General features: G+C 40.3%; 2 protein-coding genes across 4 annotated transcripts in view; one reads left to right on the forward strand and one right to left on the reverse strand.

Annotated features, from left to right (window-relative positions):
* micall1a (MICAL-like 1a) lies at window positions 1-17,913 on the forward strand. 2 transcript variants are annotated; one of them, XM_005458560.4, is made up of 17 exons: window positions 2-633; window positions 748-894; window positions 5,325-5,373; window positions 8,431-8,572; window positions 9,533-9,624; window positions 10,786-10,925; window positions 11,716-12,308; window positions 12,394-12,454; window positions 12,634-13,061; window positions 14,327-14,718; window positions 14,809-14,943; window positions 15,092-15,218; window positions 15,374-15,464; window positions 15,605-15,678; window positions 16,168-16,282; window positions 16,360-16,406; window positions 16,499-17,913. In XM_005458560.4, the coding sequence occupies exons 2-17, from the start codon at window positions 749-751 to the stop codon at window positions 16,630-16,632; spliced, it is 2,766 nt and encodes a 921-aa protein (XP_005458617.1). In that variant the 5' UTR covers window positions 2-633; window position 748; the 3' UTR covers window positions 16,633-17,913. The 2 variants fall into 2 exon arrangements, with proteins under 2 accessions (XP_005458618.1, XP_005458617.1); XM_005458561.4 differs by having other exon boundaries at window positions 1-894; window positions 14,369-14,718.
* Window positions 17,913-22,979, reverse strand: part of lg6h22orf23 (linkage group 6 C22orf23 homolog) — an 11,999-nt gene continuing 6,932 nt past the window's right edge. The window contains exons 1-7 of one of the 2 annotated variants that reach the window (XM_013276678.3): window positions 20,862-21,018; window positions 20,535-20,635; window positions 19,921-19,983; window positions 19,017-19,175; window positions 18,715-18,849; window positions 18,275-18,375; window positions 17,913-18,115 (exon numbers count right to left, since the gene is read on the reverse strand). In XM_013276678.3, coding sequence (XP_013132132.1) covers window positions 18,020-18,115; window positions 18,275-18,375; window positions 18,715-18,849; window positions 19,017-19,175; window positions 19,921-19,983; window positions 20,535-20,628 — 648 coding nt within the window. In that variant the 5' untranslated portion in view covers window positions 20,629-20,635; window positions 20,862-21,018 and the 3' untranslated portion in view covers window positions 17,913-18,019. Of the gene's footprint in view, window positions 18,116-18,274; window positions 18,376-18,714; window positions 18,850-19,016; window positions 19,176-19,920; window positions 19,984-20,534; window positions 20,636-20,861; window positions 21,019-22,979 lie in introns of those variants that run through there. The other variant, XM_019360022.2, reaches the window with a different exon arrangement.

A 22,979-nucleotide genomic window follows, 5' to 3' on the forward strand; every position in this document is an offset into this window, starting at 1 on the left:
GAATGGGTGTAGCTCCCCCTGTTGGGCGATGAGAGCAGCGAGAGAAACGGGATATTGTAGGTTGGCAGCTTGGCCAGGCTGTCAGTGTTTTAATCAGCGCTGTTCGGCTGGAGTTGCACTTCCTGTGCGGGATTTTTATTTTTTCATTGGTTACTTTTAATTGTATTGGTACATAAATGATGGCGTCGCGGGCAACGGACTAAAGAGACTTTTTTTTAAACCAGTCTTTTAGCCGTTGTAGTCACTGCACTTGCAAACAAAAGCCTAGTGCGGGTCTTGCGGTCCACTTCACAGAGGAAATTCTGCACCTGCTTCGACTGAAACTGCATCACTGCGTGAAACAACACTTTACACATATACAGCAAACCTGCAAAGTGGGGCCAAACAGCAAGCCACTGCAGCCAGTTAGCTAACTCGGCTACGTCAAGAACTTTTGAGGGCGAGCTCCCGTTATCAGCTCGGGAAATCAGCCGTGTTTTTCACTCATTCCACAGTCACCGCAGTCTGAATAACCGCACACGGGAGGTGAACTTCACACGGTGCTTGCTGCAGTTGGTAAAGTTGGGCATCGTCCAGCTAGCTCGTAAGACATGCTCGTTTTTTTCCAATGTGACTCAGTGGCTGCTCATGAAGGTAACGTATCGGCAGCTCGGGTGTTGCCTGGCCGTCGTCGCTGTCTCTGTCCCGTCAACAAATAAAGGTCGATTAATCCAAGTTCACCACCTTCCCCATCGGATTTGTCTGTAGTATGATGGGATCTCTGAAGGCTCTCCAGGAGTGGTGTCGGATACAGTGTGAGAACTACAACGATGTGCAAATTAAGGACATGTCTACGTCCTTTCGAGACGGGCTGGCGTTTTGTGCCATTATTCATCGCTTCAGACCAGATCTGATGTAAGTAACCTCAAGTGTAACATAAACGGTACTGTAAAAGGAAGTTAGAAGCAGGTTAAGTTAACGGTAAGGTTAATCTGTGGTACACTGTTTCTTTTTTTGTGTAGGAGCTGCCTCCATTGAAAGGTATACTGGTTTTTGAGGCGTGACAGGCTGCTAACTGTTTTCTTTTGTGACTGAATTGAGGTTCAGGATTACTAAGGGTAACTCATCCATTCAAAACACCAATGCAGAACAAGACCTGTCAGGACAAGAGCCATCTGAACTCATCTGTGCTCTAAAGAAGAGCTGTCAGACTCCTTAAACTTAAAGGCCACATACACGTATAGCCCAGTTTGATCTCAAGTAACCATTGCATAATAACATATAACTTAAGTTTTACAATTTTAATAATTTAACAATTTTAATACACTGGACCATAGTCAAGACTATTAAAAATGGAGACGAAACCACGAACTCAAGTGGGAAAAACAATCCTTACCCCACTCCTTTTAAAGTAAGCCAACCAACCAATTTTTTCTGTCATGTAATTAGTGATCTGCGATTGCTTAAGGAACATTTGTAATCTCACAGTATCATTATAAGCTACGTGAAGTCTGTGTAACTTTTTTTGTTACAGAGACGGGTACAGTATGAGACATCTTCACTCTATCCATACTTGCACAAGAGAGTGTGTGCTTGTGCATACACCATACATCATTTTCTATAATTATCTCCATCATCTGTCATTTCATCTGTAATAGAACGCCCAGGATATTTTTACTTTAATGGAATCCGTAGGATTGTCACTGTTTGAAATCAGGAAATCTTAGATGTTTGTCTTCTTTGCTAATGTAAATCATGACAGCATTCTTACAGACACTTTGTCTGGTATCCTGTTTTGTACCATAAACAGGACATGTGGTAAAGTGCCCCTGTAGACCAGAACTGCTAGAACTAAATAGCACAAGATCATATGCATACATAATGTGGTTCACTAGGGTACGGTCATGCATCCCACTTCTCCAACAGAAAATGTTCCAGTGCAACTCACAGCAGAAAGTCATATACAAAACCACATGTCAAGGTTTTGTGACTAAACTATAATAATATTTTATGCCTTTATGATTCAAACAACTTGTACTTTTTAACTTTCCATACATTTTCACATTTACTGCTCCCATGTAGTAATGATGGCATTGCTACAGTAGGAGTAGTGTTGTAGGTTAAAGAGAAAAATCCAGTTATTAACGATTTAACTGCAGATAAATTAGATGTTTTCACTGTATTTAAGTAAAAATCTCAAAGCACCTTACTAACATACCTAAGTATGGCAGTGTTATCTTGGAGGACACGGTTCATTTTTCAACTCTCTATGTTTTAATTATATTTTGTCACAGACACTTAAAGAAAAAAGCCTCCTGTAATGTTGTGAGCTCTGCTATGTGAGCGAGTGGCCAATGTGGCGTGTCAAAGTCATCCTGACAAGCGACGCTCTGCCTGTAATAACACTTCCCCTTCTATCTGTGTTTCACACCTACACACTGAGTACAGAGGTTACCATAAAACACTACAGCGTGTATATGTTATTAACAAGGGTTGGGTATAGGGAGGAGGACATGATGACTCGCCGTCTTTTTAGTAGAGATTCAAAACAGTAATTTTCTTTTTCACTTGAGTGACAGTGAGCCACCTTTAGCCACCTGTACAAGTGACAAACAGCCTGAAATTTTACAGTGCACCCAAGCTATCCTGTGTTTGTTTTGCATATGCTGCTGTACACTAAATGTGAATGTGTTTATTTTATTTTTTCTCGTCAATCAGAATTCACACAATACAGTGGTGTGCCTTGAGAAAAGCCCAGATTTGTTGGAGATTTTGTGGCAACTATAAGTTATGAAAAACAAAACCCAGGAAAACTTGCTAGACATGTGATGCGAGTATGACTGTATTAAACCACAGAAGCACTCTGTCTTCAATTAAATTTTATTGAGTTTATTCTTTGGGAAAATTGGCTTAAAAAATAAGAAAAGTCTTCACTGGTGTCTGACAAACACAAAATCAGTCAGGATGGTAACCTACCAACACTGGTGGCACGCTGTATAACCACTGAAGGTGCCACAAAAAAAAGCAGAAGCCCCACAGATGAGCGATTAGCGAGCGTTTACAAAAGAAACAAATCATAGAGATGATAAACACTTTGCCCAGTTTGACATTTCTGACCATAAAGCCCGTCTTTCAAGGGCAACTGCCAGTCCCCGGCGGTCATTGCTGCCCTACCTGCAGACAGGGGTGAAAAAAGGGGCTTTCATGCTTCAAGAGACCTGCGAGCATCAGAAAGCTGAGAGCCAACTGTCACAGGTTACTGGAACTGGTCATAAGCCATAAGAGTTCCTGAGTGATCCAGAGACAAAGGCAGGTTCTTCCACAGATTCACCTATGAAAGCCTTGAATTTGAATTCCTGAGGGAGGGGCAAAGGCACACCAATGTACAGGAAAGGAGTGAACTTGATTTATAACATCTGGGGCAAAAAAAATGAACTATGGATGCTTCGTTGTTCTGAAGGGCTAGAATTTTCCCACAGACTGCAGTAAAATGTACCATTAACCACGTGTCATCCCAGTGTCGTTTGAAGAAAAGAGGCAAAATGTGGCCTGATAAATGATTTTGGAAAGTAAGCATGTGGCTCGTGCTGTTCATCTCTCAGGTGAGCAAACTGGACTGAATGGAAGCAGAGCAAACTTTCACTTAAACAGTGAAGTGGACTTTATCTGCATAAACAGCACAGCTCTAATGCTGAAAGTACAGGAATTAGACAAATCCTAAACTCTGCAAACTGGGAGCTTTCAAGCTTTGCCTCTTTAATTTGCGTCCCAGCATGCCTCGCTGTTCAGCTTTCTTTCTAGCTGCAGCGGCCCTGCCGAACTCCCTCTGATCCAGACAGACAGCCCGTCAGACTAATCTGCGGCTGAGACCTCCGCCTGTCGAACTGGATTTAGCTCTAATGCAAGTGCAGGTCATTTGTAGTAGAAGTGCTGCCCTTTACTCTGCAGCCTCTGAAGCTTCATTGAAAAATGTCACACTGATGCAGATGAGACTTGGATGGCCTTATCGTCCTTTAGATGAGGACACCTGTCAGTCAGCCCAGTGGAGATGGAGTAGATGTGGAGCCCAGAAGTCATTCATGGCAAAGTTAATGGAAGTGCACATAAAGTGTCTTTTTAAAACTTGTATTTAAATAAAATTGTGTTAACTTATTGCTGCTTTGTTTTATATTTTTAAAATCTCTGTAACCCACTTGCTGTCTCACCTACTCCTTGATTAGTGCTTAATTATTCACTGTCATAACATTAGCCGATCTTATTCTGTCAAGCTTTTCCAACTGACTAAACCAGATTTAGCGGATGTACTGGTTCAAGCCAGGTTTTGATCATGTGGATTGTCATTACCGCCTAACACACACACACACAGGCAGGCATGCACGCACACACACACTTTTTCTCTCTCTCGCTCTCTCACCTAAAATAAACCTTGAAGTGAGACTCTGAGTCACTGTGGATTAGATGTGCATGCTGATCACACACAGCATTTCAACATCCCAGTCAGATGATTTTTTCTTTTTTTTCTGTGAGGCATGAAAATCTAAAATCTTTGTTATTTTTTGAGTTGCTGCACTTTTTATTTTGGCGATGTCTGTTATGCTGACACGGTGGACTCAGGCTGACCCAGTCTTGATATTAGAGTTGCTGCTCAGTGTGTTTGTGGCCACGGGAATTAGATTAGAGAGAACAGAGGTCACTTTGTGTGGCTCCAACACGGAGCTCATTCACAGGATTTTGCCTTCTTGAAAGTTCCACATGGTTTCCACAAGCACTCATTAGGTTCATGGTGGGTTTTTCTTTTTTTTTTTTTTCCTCTGCCATACTGTTGTCCAAGACCACTGCACACATTTACTTATGCACATTCATCCCACAGCTCCTCAGACATTTTTTCCAGTTTTACTGCAGGATGTTTACTGGTGAGAAACTGGCTTTAGAGCCCTGCTCTGGGCATTTTAGAGCAGAGCCTTGTAATTATCGGCCCATCGCTCCTGCTGCTTCTTTCTTTTTGCTCTGGCATCAGGCATCGTTTAAGGGCGGTTTTTGAGATTGTCAGCAGTGGTAGGTGGGAGCAGTAACTGCTCACCATTGCAGTTTGTTATGCTGTCAGGCAAATAATAGCTTATAATCTATTTATATTATAGCTTATAGTCTATAATATGTGTGCAATTAGTTGAGCAAGTTGTATGTAGGAATGTTCAGTAACACCATGGGTTGAGAAGTTGTGTTATCACAGGCATCTGTAAGATTTGTGATCGAAAAACAGGGCTGTTGCCAGCATAGAACTATGCTGGCTGCCTTATCTTCAGCCTTATCCTAAATGTTGTTTTAACCTTTTTCTGTCATTGCAGAGATTTTGGCTCACTGTCTAAGGAGAATGTCTACGAGAACAACCGCCTGGTGAGTCACGTTTACTACTATATGTTTTGTCCTGAATGATGTCATTTTAGAAACCTGAGTCATTTGGAAACTCATTTTTTAAAAATCCCTAGCTTATGTGTAGCCAGAAACGTATTATGTATTTGTGGGTGTAAGTGGAGTGTGTGCGTGATGTGAAGAGAGACTCTTACTTAATTCTGCTGAAGGGCAGAGAGTCAGAGGGAGGAAGCCAGAGCACTCGGTGTCAGAAAAAACAAAATTCTTGACATAAGCCTGTGGAGAAACCATGAAGTGAGGATTTTCAGTGCAAAAGTGCAGAGTTTGCAGCTTTGTAAAGCAGTACATCAAAAACAGCCTAAAACTTAAAAATCTTATTTCCTTGGCTGTTTTTTTTCCACATGGTTTTGAAGCCAGGAGAACATTGAGGGTTGGAATGGAAGTCTCCTTTCAGTCTGAGCTCAGCTTTGGCAGTTCTTTGTTGTTTTAATTTTTGTTTTTCAATTCCCGCAGCTTTAGGAGAAGTGAAAAGCTTATAAAGAATTCTTGTAAAGGAAGAAAGTAATTGTCACGTCTAAACTGGAGTGAATATTATGTGGAAAGCATGCTGTTTGATTGACCATTTGTAAGTTTCATAAGTGTATTTGGGGTTGATTGTCTCCTGGAATGACTTTTGAGTCTCCTTTCATGTAGGAGGTGCTGATAGACTCACTAAATGCCGAATCGCTGTTTATATGTTACTGCTGTCACATGGAGACTCAAGCCAGGAGCTCCTACTGTGCAGGTTTCAAGTTATTGTTAACCTTTAGAATCGCTGTGGATTACATTACATTGGTAGCAAATGTTATTGCTGCAAACATTTTCTTTTTTTCAGATCAAATCAAAATGTATTTATATAGCACATTTAAAAACAACAATCTCGATCAAAGTGCTTCACAAATTAGGAGCGAGTAAAATAATTTACCAACAGCAACACAAGACGAACACAGAAGCCTGCCAAATGATAATCAACTAACTTAAGTCAAAGCCAAAGTAAAAAGATGAAGCTTTAAGCGAGATTTAAAAGACTGAATAGTATCAGAAGTACGAATGGCAATAGGGAGATTATTCCATAGTCTAGATGCTGCGATAGCAAAGGCACGATCGCCTCTGGTTTTCAGCCTAGACCTAGGTTGCATTAAGAGCATCTGGTTAGAGGATCTTAGTGCTTTTTTGGGGGGTTATACAAATGGAGAAGTTCTGTTAAATAGCTAGGCGCCATATTATTTAAAATTTCTATAAGTGAGTAGCAGAATTTTAAAATCAATACGAAATTTCACAGGAAGCCAGTGGAAGTTAGCTAAAACCGGAGTAATATGATCTTTTTTTATTGTGTTACACAATCTTTTCAGGTTTTTGATGATGACTGGTTGGTGTTGATGCATCACTTGGGCACTTTGGGTCACAGAGTGGTCTGTTTAGGAAAGTCATAGGTGACCAAGTGAGGGGAATTCGAGCCAGAAAGAAGCTGCAGACTTTTTGTGTCATCTCATTTCTGTCATTCATCCAGTACACCCAGTTTTTGTCTGTATTTTTAGATTCAAATCCAAAAATAAAATGTTAGAAGTATTTGTCATCGTGAGCCACAGATTTTTCAGCACGAGGTGGAAACTACTTTAGCTTCCCTCAAGTAGCTGTTTTGGTTGTTGGGTTGCCACTACAGAAATAACTACATTGGTTTCACTTCACTCACTCACCGTGCTCAAATAAAAAAACAAAAAACAAATCCTAGGCCTAACAAAGTGTAAAATACAAGAGAAAAGTCTTCCTGACCCGATTTGGGCTGAAAAGTGTTAAAAGATCCATCACTTAGATAGTATCTGCCTCAAGGCCTCTGCAGCATTAAATCTCACTACTCTGAGTCTGTTAGCTGTGGATCACTGCAAAGAATCATGTACTCATATGAAGTGGATAATTGCAATAAAATCAATACCTATAATGCCACAATGATGATAATAATAAATAAATAATAAATATTAAATGTTATTGAGCAGCACACAGTATTAATGATACATGACGTGTTTGGAGGCAGCTGCCGACCAAGATGGTGTGCATTTACGAGTACGTGTGTGTGTGTGTGTGTGTGTGTGTGTGTGTGTGTGTGTGTGTGTGTGTGTGTGTGTGTGTGTGTGTGTGTGTGTGTGTGTGTGTGTGTGTGTGTGTGTGTGTGTGTGTGTGTGTGTGTGTGTGTTCATAAGGTTTCTCAGTTTTAACTATCTAATAGTAGGTGTGGGGAGGTTAAGACTGATTTTAGAAACCATATGTTTGGGGATTTTTAGCGTTAGTTTCACTTTAATTGTGATGTGAAGCATTTCTAGGCCTCGTTGTTTCAGAACCGTGCTGGTACGTTGTTATGTAATGCTGATTGCAGTATCATTTCTTCACTGGAATTTTTTTTTTCTCACTGCTGGTTTTTCTCAAAGGAATAAATGTAAACATCATCTGCAAATGGCGGATGTTTTTTTTTTTTTTTTTTTCACTGTGATCTGCATTTGCCTAACTTATCTCTCCGTCTAAACAAAGTCTAGAAACACCCAAATGATAAAGAGAGGCATACTTTCTGACCCACATCCAGTCAAGCCTTTCCACTTGTTTTGGTTTTATTTATTTCATCTTGAGATAAGATTTCTCCTGCAGGCTCAGTGCAGTGAGGGGATTTTTCTTTTCTTTTTTTGTAGGTGCTTAAAGCATTGAAAGGTTAACCAGCAATCATTGTCATTCTCCTGAATAATACAGAGACCAGACTCCCACAAGTTTCCACTGCAACTGCTAATAATAAAGAAATGAAATACTGATAGAAGTCATACCAAGATACCACATTAGGTTTCAACAACAGGACAAACTGAGTTGCTACCAAATTTGTGCTTATCAAGGTTTTTATCTTTAATAAAAAAAGAGGTCAGTTTACCTCGCTGTTACTCAAGTTTTGCCTTGCATCTAAGCTCACTGGTTCCTGTCTCATCACCAACATCTCCTTTTGTTTCCTGCTCGTTCTACTTCCTTTCCCCTTATCCTCTTTTCCTCATTCTTTCTCATTGAAAGGCGTTTGAAGTGGCCGAGACTGAACTGGGGATTCCAGCCCTGTTGGACCCAGAAGACATGGTGTCTATGAAAGTGCCTGACCGGCTTAGCATCATCACATACGTGTCCCAGTATTACAACTTCTTCAACAACAAGTCTCAGGGTGAGTGCAACTGTGTGAACTCTGTCACATACACATATATAACCTTTCACTTGTTATTGTAGATGCTATTACAGACTCGGTAAGCTCTTTCTTCAGTGATATATTTTAGGTATGAGTGTTTCCTGCAGAGACTTTTTGCATTTGTGGCAAACTGCGGTAAATGTGATTATATAAAAGCTGTCTCTCCAGTATCTTCCTCATCCCTGGATTGACTCCTTTTCCACCATCTTGAACTGCAGTTTGTCAGAGTAGTCCTTGTTCTCCTTTGCGGCCTCGGTGAGCTCAGTGTAGTGACACATGCACCAGTTCTTTATCTGCAGCAGGTTTTGGTTAGAGTTGCCCTCCAGCATGAAACAGCTTGTCAGAGCATATCAAAGATTACTATCCGCAGCTGCAGTCAAAGATGCTGGATTATGACAAAGGAAAAACAAACTAGAATGTATGTTGGGATGGTTTGAAAAAAAAACTGCCAGTGTTTTGTTTTTATGCGCTACTGTAGCAATCATCAAAGGAAAAAGTCAATCTTTTTTTATTACATGTCAGTTTAGTCTCTCTTTTGTCCTCACCTTCAACTCTAAGTGCTGTGATTGGGTCATATCATCATCATCATCATCATCATCATCATCCACTTTCTTTGCTGCCTATGCCAGTGAACAAAGACACACACATTCAGTGTTTGATAACTTGCATAAATGAAAAATAAAGAGGGGGACACCACAGATGCAACCTGGTCAACTTTACCAATAGGGAGACATGAACCTAGAGGGTTGGGGCTAGTACCTGGGTATATTTGTCACTTTAATTTAAAAGTGGTACCATTTATGAAAAGTCTCACTTCATTTCTCATTTCATCATAACTCACAAGAAACTGGACTGCACAACAGCTTAAATTTTGGGTGTGATAATAACTTGTACAAGAAATTTGCCATTAACTGGCTTCCCCTTGTTTCTCTAACACAGCAAACCCTCCTTGTATGAAGAGGCTCAGTACTGCTGGTCTCAATGAGCCAGCCCAGAAAAGGCCTCCAACTCCTCTGGAAGATAAGACTGAGGTAAGTATATGAGACTTGGCACCAGGAGAAGCATTTTATTCTTTTATCTGTTTGAGCCTATTAGGCCTAATTAATGTCTAGGAGCTTGGCATGGTGTCTACTAGAGTTTGCATGGTAGCAAGCTGTAGATCACTCAAAATACTTTAATTATGATGGCCTGTTATGGAGTGAATAATCCCACTGAAATGGCATTTGAAGCCTTGAAAGATTTAACAATCTTGTTGCATGTATTATGTGGAGTTATTACACCGTGTAAATCTGCTATTTTTACTACAAAAGTGTAGAATATCCAAATATGGGTTTTTATGTCAACTTCCTTATGTGAGCTCTGTGTTGCACAGCAGGGGAAAAAGCCCAACAAAGGCGGTAGAATAAGTCTATAAAGATAGCCTCTGTATCCTGTCTCTCTTTTCTTTCGCATGCCCTTCAACACCTTTCCTCCATCCCGTACTCCCTTGTACTGCTTTTCTCCTCATCACTCCCCCACTCGCCCTTCCTCCCTTCTTCAGATGGAAATTCATTCCACTCCCTCCTCTACCTGTTCTCCGTCCTCACATCTCACCCCCCCTCCGCTCTCTGGTCCTGAGCCTAGGCAGTAGGGTGGGGGTGGGAGGGTGGGCTTGGAGGTGAAAGCAGAACTGTTAGGTCAGTCTTTCTTAACAGTCTCCTATGGATAAAAGACTAACAGTTGTAGTTTCTTAACACTGTGTGCCAAGTTTTGGAATATGCTGCTTCTAACCCCTATATTTACTTAACACCTAGAAAAAAACAAAAAAAGCTATATCTCAGTCCTGAAGAGCAACCATATCCCAAATGTGGGACTCCCAGAGCCACTAACCAAAGCCGTTTGGATTGTTTTGGTTTTTTTTTAAATTGTTTTTTACTAATAAACATCTTTTTATCATTTCATTCTTTTGATTTTTTTTTTTTTTACGTAATTTGAATTAATCAAATGATGTTTTCACTTGAACACCAAAAATAAGATAACCAAGTAGATGTAGCTAGCTTAACAGAATGAACAATCCACATCCTCAAATCCTGACTCCGTATATGATCTCCCCCCTCCCCCATTACTCTCCATCTTCCCCCTTCCCCTGATGTCTCCTCCCTGTCCCCCTTCCTGCGAACAACGTCCCCGGTCGCATGTACTTGCCGATCCAGTCCGTGCAGACAGGCATCGAAGCGGTTGGAGCAGTCAAGCGGAGCACTCTCAGCAGCACCTGCGCCGCCTGCCAGAAACACGTCCACCTGGTGCAAAGGTTTTTGGTGGACGGCAAGCTCTACCATCGCAACTGTTTCAAGTGAGCGCTCCCTTTCTACTCATTTGTCGTGTTGTCCTCACCTCCTCTCCTCAAGGCTTACTCCCTCCCTCTGGGTATGGCCGCCAAACAATTTAAAAACTTGATAAAACAAGACCCGAATTATCGAGTCAACCTGTGACAGAGGATATTGTGCACTATCAGGTGTTGGATTCAGATTTGTGTGTGAGTAAGACGCTTAGCTCTATTTGAACTGGATCCTTTTTATCTTTTTGTTTTTTTAAAAAAAATGTTAATTAGAAAACATTTATTACAACTTATTACATATATATAACATATTATAACAGAGTTATTACTGTTTGTATTTGCCATTGCATTACTTTTTATTTTTTATTTCTTTTAATATCAGTAAATTCCCCTTAGCTATTTGTTTATAAATGTTTTTGTTTTGATTACTTTCAGTGTTAGTTACTATGATATGGGTGCTATTTTTCTGATTGAAGATGTAAGAAGTTCAGCTTTTCAAAGAGCTGGTCACATATTTTGGGTGGACACAACAGTTAATTTTTCACTCTGAGTTGTAGCAGCTGCACATAGGCTTCACACTACAGCTAAAATTAGCTGTCTTGTCAGAACAGGTGTGTCCGGTTTCCTGTGACATCGTCACAAAGAAATGTTTGTTTCACCTGTTGAATATATTCAATTCATATATCTACTGTAGGCGCTGTTTGGTATACATTAATAATGCATGAATCCTTTTTGCAAACACGTCACTAAAAACAATTGTTTATTTTTTGTCACACTTCCTGTTTTTGTTTCTTTGTTTTCTCAGGTGCACTGAGTGTCACAGCACACTGCTTCCTGGATCTTACAAATTAGGAAGCGACTCTGGGGCACTTGTCTGTGCACATCACCTTAATAGAAATGCTTTATCCAACCAGAATGGTGAGCCCGATCTTGGTAAGAGACCAGCGTCGGGACAGTCTGCGAGGACCGGTCGCAGCACAGTTCCTCACACGGCGCCCTCTGATGGCAGCCAGGCAAAGACTCCAGTACAGGAAACTAACGATACTGACGTTCCGGCCGATGACTCTGTCACGGTCGTTCCCGTTACAACAAGCAAAGACGGTTTAGAAAAAACAAATGAAGACGGTACCATCGAAGCAGAGGACAAACAACGCTCTGCCACACCTCCCAACCCTTTCGATGAGAGTGACGATGAAGAGGAGGAGGGAGAGAAAGAAGAAGAAGAAGGAACTCAAACACCAGCCAAACACACAGCAAATGGAGACCTCCCTTCTACACCTCATGTTGAAGTTACCGGTCGGCCAGTGCCTGCGCCCCGCCGGGTTTCTGATCCCGCCCCTCCACCTCGCCCTGCGCCACGGGCTCGACTCTCCCGCACAGCAGACAGTCCTGCAGTCGGTAAGTAGTTTTTGCACAGTAAGTTTCTAAAAATAGCAGGATCATTTGTTTATAGTCATGCTCAACGCTTTTCTTAATATCCCAGGTGAAACTCAGAAGCTTCCACTTCCTCCCAAACCCCGAGGAAGGTCACAGTCTCCTGCAAGGTAGCTGAATTTATCTTAAATGCCATTTCATGTGCATTAATCACACCTCCATAGTGTTTGTCATGTTGTTGCAGTGTGTGCTGTAATTGTTTAACCCTCCATGCTTCCATGTGGATGTACTTTGTTGTCTTCCTCTGTGTGACCCTCCCTTCCATCACTATCTGTGTCTCACTGTTCAGTGGCACCCATAAACCCAAAGACCCACCTTGGCTCGCGCTGGTTCAGTCAGAACCCAAGAAGAAGAAAGCACCAGCCCCTCCCCCTCCCCCTGCTGGACTGGCAACACCTCCAAACACAGGCTCTTTGTCCTCTCTCAAAGGGGAGGGCTCCAGACCCAGCACGCCCCCTCAGCCCTCCAACCCGTTCGAGGATGACGACAATGACGAAAATAACGAGGGAAATGGGGAAGAAGGGAGTGAGGGAGGAGCACCTCCACCTACGGTGGTGTCTAGTCACCCATGGTACAGCATCACTCAGGCAGCAGACGCAGTGGGTGCAGACACTCCCACTAATAAACGAAGCTCATCCCGCTCTGTCAGTCCTGCAAGCACCAAGAGCAAGAAACGGCCTGCACCTCGTGCTCCTCGGCCACCCACCAGTAACCAAGGTCGGTTTTATCAGAACCACAAACACCAAGAGCATCACCTTTGTGCTTTACAAATATCAAACAGTAACTTAACTATTTGATGTTTTATCAAATGTTTGTAAAGAAATTACAGAAAGAAACATTATAGGTCATTTTCTTTAGTGCCACCTGATTCAGTGGGTTTGTAAACTCAGTGTAAACAGTTGAGAAATTTGAAGTTTATAGATGAAAACACCAATATATGACTGTGCAGTTAAACTGTATGAAAGCAAAGTCCCTTATGAAACATGGCTGTGCCCAAAATTATGCACTAGGATTGACTTTTTCAGGGGGCATACTCTTACGTTTACGTCACTTATCCATATTTTTGTAATTTATCAGTACTTGACTCATTGTGAATGAGGTCATTTTACCATGGAAATGTGCTTCTAACTTGTAACACAGCTCTCAGGAAGTGATTGATGATGAGCTAACTAGTGTTTCTGGAAAAGATAGATTCGTCTAAATATGCTGAACAATAGTAAAGACATTGAACACACAGTGCATAGTACGGGATTTTCATAGTAACATAAGGGTCACCATTCGGGCAGATATTTGCAACTACTGACAAAGTGTTTGTTGTTGATTGGCTCTGCAAGGGGTGCAAGCACTATTGTGCAACAGAATTTCCTCTCAGTTTATTTGTTCACTCTCTATTTATGTCTCTAGTTAAACTGCCAGGTATACTGAGTTACGTGTAACAGGACAAAATTAAATTCATATTTGATTTTCAGTTGCAAACCCTGATTGTGATTGATCAAGACTGAAGTTTACAAGTTTACAACCCAGTGATTTATAATATTGTGTTTTACTTTCCATTTTATCCATTTAATAGATAAAAGGCACATTTGTCCAACTTTGAGCATCCAATTTTCAAAACGTGTGCAGTATAGTAGTGTGAAGTTTATGTGTTGTTGTTAGTCACTTTAATCCTAGATTAGTTTGTCTGATTAAACAACCTCTAATTTAACAGACAAGTTGGCACTTCAAAAGAGGTAAGCGGAAACGATGTGCACAGCTGATAAAAATAGTAATAATAAAAAAATTATTCTAAATAGTCAGACTAAAAATAGATGAAAAGAGATGTGTTGCTAATAGATGCTAAAAATAATAATGTTGTATTTTCTTTCCCCTTATCCTCTCTTTATTCCAATTTTTCAATCTGTCCCAACTACTTTTTATTCCTCTTTAATTTCTTCTGTCCCTGCTGTTTTTTAAATTATTTCAAAACCTTTTTTCTTCTTCAGTTCTCTCTCATTCTCAGTCCTCCTCTTGCTCCCCCTCTCCAGCTCTCAGTACAGAGAGTTTGTCTTCAGGCTCAGACTACAGCTCCTCTCAGCTCCCTTTGGCTGGCAGTAGCAGCAGCATCGACCAGGAACACAACTTCACCAAAAGCGTCTCCGAGCCTTCCATCTGCTCACCGAACGACTCCAAGCCTTCCCCTTCTTCTTCCTCAACTGAGCATCTCCGTCAGCCTTCTCCAAGCCCCACCCCTTCTCCAGTCCCAGCAAATGCCAGCTCAGCTCCAGCCACTCCACAGACCAGTCGCAACCCAGGGACCAAGGCTCCTCGACCTCCACCACCACGACCCAGCAACCTCAGCCCACTGGCCTCAGAGGCTACCCAGTCACAAAACAAGGTAATGGCACCACCTTTAAACAGAAGACAATTTATATATCAATACTCTTTGCACATACTAAAAATCCAGCTGCATCTTTTCTCTTTTTAGCGGATATGTAAAGAGAACCCCTTCAACCGAAAAGCTTCGCCCTCTCCTGCTAATTCTAAAACCAGACCGCCAAAAGGCCCCCGTCCTGCTAGACCCCCGGCTCCCGGTCATGGCTTCCCACTTATTAAACGCAAGGTAAATAACCCCCCCCACCCCCCCACCCCCCACCCCCAAAAAAACCCCAGACTCATTAATACAGAAATAAAACCGACAGAAATGACATCACCACTTAAGAGTAAAACTCAGATGAAATAGTAGTCATGTGGTCCAAACATTCTTCCAGGTGCAGTCAGATCAATACATCCCAGTTGACGACATCCATGGAGAGATGGGTCAGCTGGAGAAGCAGCTGGATGAGCTGGAGCAGAGGGGAGTGGAGCTGGAGAAGAAGCTCAGAGACAACCCAAACGGTATCACATTACAGCGCTTTTTAAAAGTCCAGTGAAGACCAGTTTTCTGTTCTTTTTGTTTTTTTTAAATAGTCATTTCTAACTAATAAAAGCAAATCTGCTTCTCATAAAGAAATGGAGGACTAACATTTGTTATTCATCCTTTCTTCATTTAGATGAAGATGAGGAGCACTTGTTGGTTGACTGGTTCACCCTGATTCATGATAAACACCTCCTTGTTCGACGGGAAGCTGAGCTGGTCTACACGTAAGATATACATTTTATAGTTTTGGAACGTCATGGCTGGTTTTATTTTTCCATATAAACCCTGTAGGCAGATGCTCAGAATAGTAAGCATGAAGTTATATTTTCGAACTTACTGTTGCTTAATGTGTTGCTCACTGCAGGGCGAAGCAGCAGAACCTGGAGGAGAGGCAGGCTGATGTGGAGTACGAGTTGAGGTGTCTTCTCAACAAACCAGGTATTTGAGACACTTCCATCTGTCCTCAGTCATATTCTTATCTGCATAATAACTGGGTTGGAACGTTATCCAGACTGGCCTTTCTCACATGTGGTACAGGAAGGTTAAAAACCATTAAATGCCCAATCCAGTTTAATTTCAGCTTCTCCCAGTAACTATATTCTGTAAAATTATTGTTTACATTATTTAAGTACTCAATGCACATAAAAAATCAATCTTCAGTTTGAATTATTAAGAATCTCTTGGTTAGTTTGTGCAATGAATGAAATGTCAGTATCTCCAGCACTCCAAGACTTATTAATCAGGACTCCCTGCTGACCTGACAGGATGGTGGATGTGCATTTAGTTTATAGTTAATGATGCTCTGCTATTGCATCAATAATTTATAAACCTTGTGAACACCTACAAAGTGTACATAATTGAAATAAAACAACAGATTAAATTATTAATCATGCTCTGCTTCTTCCCTTTCTTCTTTCCTTACATCAGAGAAAGACTGGACCGAGGATGACAAGAGTCGGGAACAGGAGCTGATGGCTGAGCTGGTTACCATCATTGAACAGCGCAACCAAATCGTCAACAGCATGGACCAGGACAGGCAGAGGTAATCGAGTACAGACAGTTCATGTGCATCTGTGTTGTGTAGAGACTGGCAGCAGTCTAACTGTGGTTCTGTCACAGGGAGGAAGAGGAGGACAAACTTATGGAAGAGATGCTGAAGAAAAAAGGTGCGATGATGTTTCATTAGATTCATGAAGGCACTCTTTTCCTTCCTTTAAATTTTTAATGCAGTTTTATTTTCTATTTTACTCCTCATCAGACTTTCAGAAGGATCCAGACAGCGATCATCAGAAGAAAAAAGGGGCAAAGTTTAAACCCATCAAGGTGCTCAAGCGTCTGAGCCATAAAGGAGAACCGGGAAAGAGTCCCAGCCCGCGTAAGGAGAAGAGCTGAACAGCAGAGGACACGTCTAGTTCAAGAGGATATTTAAAGGACTCCTATTTTAAGAAGACTAAAGAATTTTGAATGAAGATTATGACATCTCCTCAAACAGTTTTTAAGCACTTCACAAGTCACCCAGACTCATTCAGTGACTATTTTCAGTTGCCTTTTAGTGTCTGACAGCAAGTGCTTTAAAAAGTTTAAGCTCTGAATATTCAAACTAGTGACTTGTTGGGCAGATTTCTGTATTACTGCACTGATTACTTTTTGCTTTAACATCCCTGCATTGCACAGTGACTCTGCCCTGTAGGCCTTCAGCAAAGATGTGATTTGTCAGCTTACGTTGATCCCTGATATCCTTGAGTTTTTAATGTTTTTAGTTTTACTTACACCCTCTTGAGTAGTGGTCTCCTTTGCTCCTTCAAAGGTGCATGTATGGATATTTAAAGTTTTATGTCATGTTTGGGTTGAGCCCGTGGTACTAGTAGCAATAAGTTTCTTTTCTGTTGTTGTTTTTTCCAGATGAAACTTGCTTGAAACTGCAGCATCTACTCTTGAAAAGCTCAATCAAAGACTTCTAGCTGCTATATATACATATATATTTTATTTGTGTGTGTGTATTTTAGTTTCTTCAGTAGTAGTTTTACAATTGTGTTGGTGCTTGTCATCAAAGCATTACACGAACATAGATATAGTATTTATAAGTGGGTTAGACTGGAGGAGAAAATTAGAGGAGTAGCGAACTGCAGAAAAAAACCAAACTGTCGGTTAGTTTTAAACGGGACTTATTCATTTCCAGCTCCAAGGAAAAGCAGGATAGGTGTCCTTTTATTATGGAAGGTAACAGATGCAATACTGAAGTTCAGAAAAAGAAAATGTACAGTATTTTATCAACTGTAGCAAAAGCCCAGTTTATAACGGTTTTAACTATGGAAGGATGGACCTGAGGTATGCAATCATTAATTTATATTTTACTATGCCTTTTTGCGTGTGTTTTGCCTTAAAGTAGTTTATATCGAGTGCCATTTATTTTATTGCATACATCGTTAGTTCGAGCTAATGTAAACGTGTTTACTCATTCTGTTCGTGTTTTCGTCTCTTAGATGATGTATTTGTCTTGTGTGGCTGCGTCTGTTGTCTGTTTCTGCTCTGTGCCTAACTTCCTGTCCAGCTGAAACAAAGGGCTTCTGTGCCACCACATTTTTTTCATCTTGTACATTGTCCTAAAACAGCAGCAGGATTGTGTGAAATACTGACACTGGGAGGCAGAGGAATAAAAGAAATTCACACAGTTGGGTGGATGTGTGTTGTATTCACTGGCGTGCGCGTGTGTCTCTGCTCTGACTGAAGGTATGTCTCTTGCTTGAAGAGAAGCAGATCGCCCGGTCAAAGACAACAGTCAGTCTTCTTTGTTGGCTGCATTTTCTGTCCTCTCCGTCTTTGTGTCAGATGTGGGAACGTGGGATTTTTCCATTATCTCCAGTTCTCGTAATTTCTGTTATTAGAGCCAGGATATATTTAAGTGAATCTGATCTCATCTTAGTTCAGTTTAAACTGCTACTGATCTGTCTTGTCACTGAAATATATATATATATATATATTTTAAAATACAATACTAAATGAACATAATAGTGGCTCAAAGCAGACCATTTACCTGAGATATCTCAGTGTTGATGATGTCAATATAATCTTTCTCCTGACCCAGGGAGGCCATGTCTTCAAGAAACTGTCGTCTTTCCTGTATTTCATTTAGAACTGCAGGAAAAACAGAATATGGTCTTACCCAGAGGGTCAGTGAGCACATTTATCTTGTCATGAGGCTCAGAAAATATTCCCTACAAAAACAAATTTCAGTTTTCAAATGTATCTTTTGTTGCACTAAAAACACCCCAAGGTTCCATGCACTATTACAATGTAGAAGGCAGACATTTCTGGTGCCGAAATCTTCAAAACAACTCCCAATAAAAGAATTTAGATTGATAAACAGCGCTACAGGCAAGAGGAAAATTGGGGGTTAAACTGTCCCTTTAAGATTCAAATATGATGCTGGTGTAACCGTTCCACCTCATTGTTTTGTTCTGCAGTCAGCCTCACCTTCCTGATAGCGATCCATCTTCTTTGGTACTTCTGAGCTCTGATGTTGAGGTTTCTGAGAAGATCCCGCTCCAGGCTGCTCGGTCCCGTGTGCAAAGATGTTCTGAAGCTTCCTCTTCTCTTTCTCTAGGTCTCCTTGGGTGACATGAAGAAAAAGTTCAGCAAAACAGAGCCTGAATTTTTCTCAAGAGTGCAGAAAATGTTATAAATGAAGAAAAAAAGTAAAGAAATGGGAAAAATTGAAGGGATTAATGACGTGTAATATACACAAACTGAAATTTATGTCAGTTTCAAGAACGTACGTGTTGGACCAGGACGAAACTTTTCTCTCTCGTAGCTGTTCCCAGACCGACACGCCTCGGCGGTGCGTTTCAGAGTGTGGACTGGCCAGTGTTTCTGGACAGATTTACCAGGAGGAGAAGACTGTGCCGGATCAGAGGTGAAAGGCAAAGCGGTTTCATCTGAAGGAGAAAATTTTACAACAGCAAAAGTTTTTTGTTTTCAAAAAATGAAGCGTTGCTAATTGTCTATGCTTTTTTTCAAACCCCATATTTGAAGTGTGGGACTCTTCCAGACAAACTTTGCATGATTCACAGTTTAAAGAAACTTTGTGAACGGTGCCTGGGCTAGGCCGAGGTTCTCGATCATTTGAAAGGGGTACAGAGTATAGACATAGCTTCTCCACACTAGGAGTCAGCTGAGGGAGGTTGGGGATCTAAATAGGACAGTGAGGTGTTTTGGTAGTGTCTGGGAAGAGACCCGGAACAGACAAGCTATAGACATTGTGTCACTTGGCTTGCCAGGGAATGCCTTGGAACAAGAGGTGGTGGCTGGGAGGAGGGAGATCTGGGCATTTCTGCCTAGATCACTGTCCCTCCAATCCAGACCCTTGGTGTCTGCTCCTTACAAACAGATTTGAACAGCAGGTGGGAGTTACAACGTGAACCACATAATTTAGGCAACCATATCAGGTACACCTGCTCTCAGGACATCATGCCCGAGTGTTAAATCAGTCTGAAGTCCAATAGTAACAGTATATGGCACCATAAGGGCCAAAATCATGATGGTATTTAGCAATACGTCACATGTACAGAGTGGAATATTGTTATTAACTTCTAAAATTTTGACTTCTGGTACAACTATATTTTAAGTATAAATATAAGAATATACAAGACAGTTACTAAATCAAACCTTTGACAAACTTACTCTTTGGCTGTTTGTTGATCTGTTTTCTCTTGAGGCTGGTGACCCTTGATTCCTGCTTCAACACTGAGCACAGAAACAGAACAATACGAGTACACAGCACAGGCCTCAGCAACGGTAAATGGAAACACAGACACAGCTCTATAGAGGCATAAATCCTGAGACCATGCTGAAAATCTCTCATATCTTCATAAAATTTGAGGACATGCAAGATGAAGAACAAATGTTCTGACCACTAAAAGCTCACATGGTGTGTTTACAGGACTGACAATGACACTGAAGTGCCTCACACTCAGAGTGAAAGGCGCTGGTGGGTATATTCAAATCTGGAAACCCCAACTTCCCTCTGACCCAGGAGAATCTATCTGAGGTTTGAACTCCAACATGCCTAAAACCTTTGGAAGAACTGCTTGAAGACGTAAGTAATCCAAAACTATCAACACATCTAGGTTGAACAAAGCTGGGCAGTCTGTGGCAGTCTGATTGCAGCCTGTCAACACTGTATTTTTAATTCAAACTGCTGCACTGATATCATCATGTATGTATGCTAGAGGAAAATTCAAGGTTTTTATTAATGTTTCTTTAGTGATCTCAGATTTTTTTGGAGCACAGCTTACATCTCAGCATGTCCTGGGTCTCCTTGCTGAACTGTGTGGCTCTGGGGCTGTTCCACAGTCCCCTGCTAGCTGTAGCCTGTGAGGAAGTTTCCATCTGCAAACTAAAACACACACAGGGGACATTACAACCCAGAATACCATTGTTTTAATTCAATTTATGATGCGTTTATTCCTGAATTTAACATGAACTTCATCGCTGTGGTCTATGAATGACTTCAACACGACCTAAAGTTTCGAAAAAAAAGCTTATCTACGAGACAAATATCGTAAACTAAAGATTATATTAATAATCTAATATTAAACACTAATAACATTAATAAAGCTTACCTCGTTGTTTTATAAGGAAAGGCCAGTATTTAAAAAAAAGAGACCAACTTCAAACTCAGGAAGACGGCAGTGACACTTTGTTGCTATAGCAACTAAATAACAAAAGCCCTGTTTTAACTCACAGAAATATGTTTAAAAAAAGAGAGAGAAAGACAGAAAGTAATTACTATAAAGCTGCACGTTTAAAAAAAATTTTTTTTGCCAGTATTTAAGATATTTTACGTTTACCAATTGTTTGAAGACAGTGGTGCAGTGTCAACTATGGCCACTAGAGGGAGACAGATTATTATTTTTATTACCGTTTTAATGGCTTCCATCAGTTATTGATTTTATTTTAATTTATTTTATTTTTGTCACCAAGAGTCTATTAAACATTTTTTTATTCTGTTAATACATATACAGGTAGGAAGTCAGGAATTACTAGAAGTGCCAGCTAGAAATTAAAATAGATAAATACCATTTTTATAGAACAAAAAACTCATATGGATCACTAAGATATTGACATTATATCATTAAAACTACAAGGGATTTAAAAAAAATAATTAAGAGTAACGCAAACTAATTACTAATCATGAGACTCGGGATGAACAAATGCATTTTCAGTCAATGCCTTTGGAAGTGACAAATAAACAGACTAAATTGAACTTGTTTAATAGAATAGAATGAACAGAATGGCCCTTTATTGTCATTGTACATATACGATTCAATGTGTCTATAAAGCAGTTGATCATTGCAGCTTTCAACCTGCATAGTGAACGTCTTATGTGTAGTCGTCACTCGGAAGACTCTCAAGAGAGAGTCTTTATCAGTGGCGGGCAAGTCATCGGGGATCAGCAGCAGTCAGGGCATCATTATCTGTTGAAATACAGCAGCCTGCATTTGCTGAATGTCTGCAGATAAACAGCAGCCAGAATATAATCACCTTTCACACACAGGTCTTCTCAGAAGTCGCACGTCCTCACTGGGAATACAGACACAACCTGTGTGCGCAAGTGTGTTAAACTGTAAGCAGCAAAAACAGAAGAGGCTCACTTTCTGCTGTAGAGTCAAACAATTAAAATTATTACATATCCATTATTTGTTTGAGTATATGTCTATATGCCAGTCACCTGTTTTAGGTATTTACACAATCATATTAAAAGTATGCAAGTTGCTTTTTCAAATCATGTATGTTTTCTTTTTCAATTAACATGTCTATCAACATTAAACGTGCATAAAACGTCTCTGTACGTGTGCCCACACAGTTTGGACTTTGTGCCAAAGCGTGCTTAAATAGATAGCGGCCTTTCATCTGATAACAGCCAATGATCTGTTTACTTGTGAATGAAAAATAACTGAGTGTGCGCTATTTGTCTACAGGCTTAATTTTATTGCACTTTAAAGCAATTTGTGTACACATGCAAAGGATGGATGGTAGTTCAGTAAACTTAGATGATGTTTTCAGCATTATTTATCTCCTTTTTATTTATTTGCAACTATTTGCAGTGACTGTTACTGTGTAATTATCATGATTTTATTTTATTTTTTGTATCATTTTAAAACTACTCGTTCAGTTTTGATGTAGCATCTGTTTAATCCTGTTATGGCTAGTGTATCATATTTGATACATTTAACTCTACATCATTAGCATGATTTTATTTCTCTGAAATACCTGATGTATACTGTCAGACACATGAAGTGCTACAAAAATCCCAAGTGATACAAATTAAAACTCACATATGCAAATTTATATTAATTAATTTATGCATTGTTTAATTTTGTAAAACGGTTCGATAAACCCTCAAGCTTGAATAACAATTACATTTCCTGGCAATTATTCCATGATTCGGGGTGTACAGGGTGTAGTTTGCACCTTTTGGAATTGTTTTTTTCCTTTCTTTTTTGACATATTCTACTTCCAAAATAAAAGTTTCCAGTGACAAACCAAGAATGTTTCTTTTGTGTTTCAGGCGTAAACAGTTAACAACTATTGCTTTAATCCTCATCCTCATTTGACTCCCTGTGAAGCCTTAAAAAATGTGTGTGTTGCCATTTGATTCCAACTTTCTCCTCTGTGAAATAAACATCTGTAAAAACATACTTTAAGAATTTTAAAGACATGAGTGTAAAATGATTGTT

Source organism: Oreochromis niloticus, linkage group LG6 (genome assembly GCF_001858045.2).
Source record: "Oreochromis niloticus isolate F11D_XX linkage group LG6, O_niloticus_UMD_NMBU, whole genome shotgun sequence".
Lineage (NCBI taxonomy): Eukaryota > Metazoa > Chordata > Actinopteri > Cichliformes > Cichlidae > Oreochromis > Oreochromis niloticus.

Bases quoted from the DNA above. Each gene is read 5' to 3' on its own strand.
- micall1a (XM_005458560.4), top strand. From the start codon at position 749: ATGATGGGATCTCTGAAGGCTCTCCAGGAGTGGTGTCGGATACAGTGT. The intron at 5,374-8,430 runs GTGAGTCACGTT...TCTCATTGAAAG, and splicing joins TCTACGAGAACAACCGCCTG to GCGTTTGAAGTGGCCGAGAC. The intron at 14,719-14,808 runs GTAATGGCACCA...TTCTCTTTTTAG, and splicing joins CTACCCAGTCACAAAACAAG to CGGATATGTAAAGAGAACCC.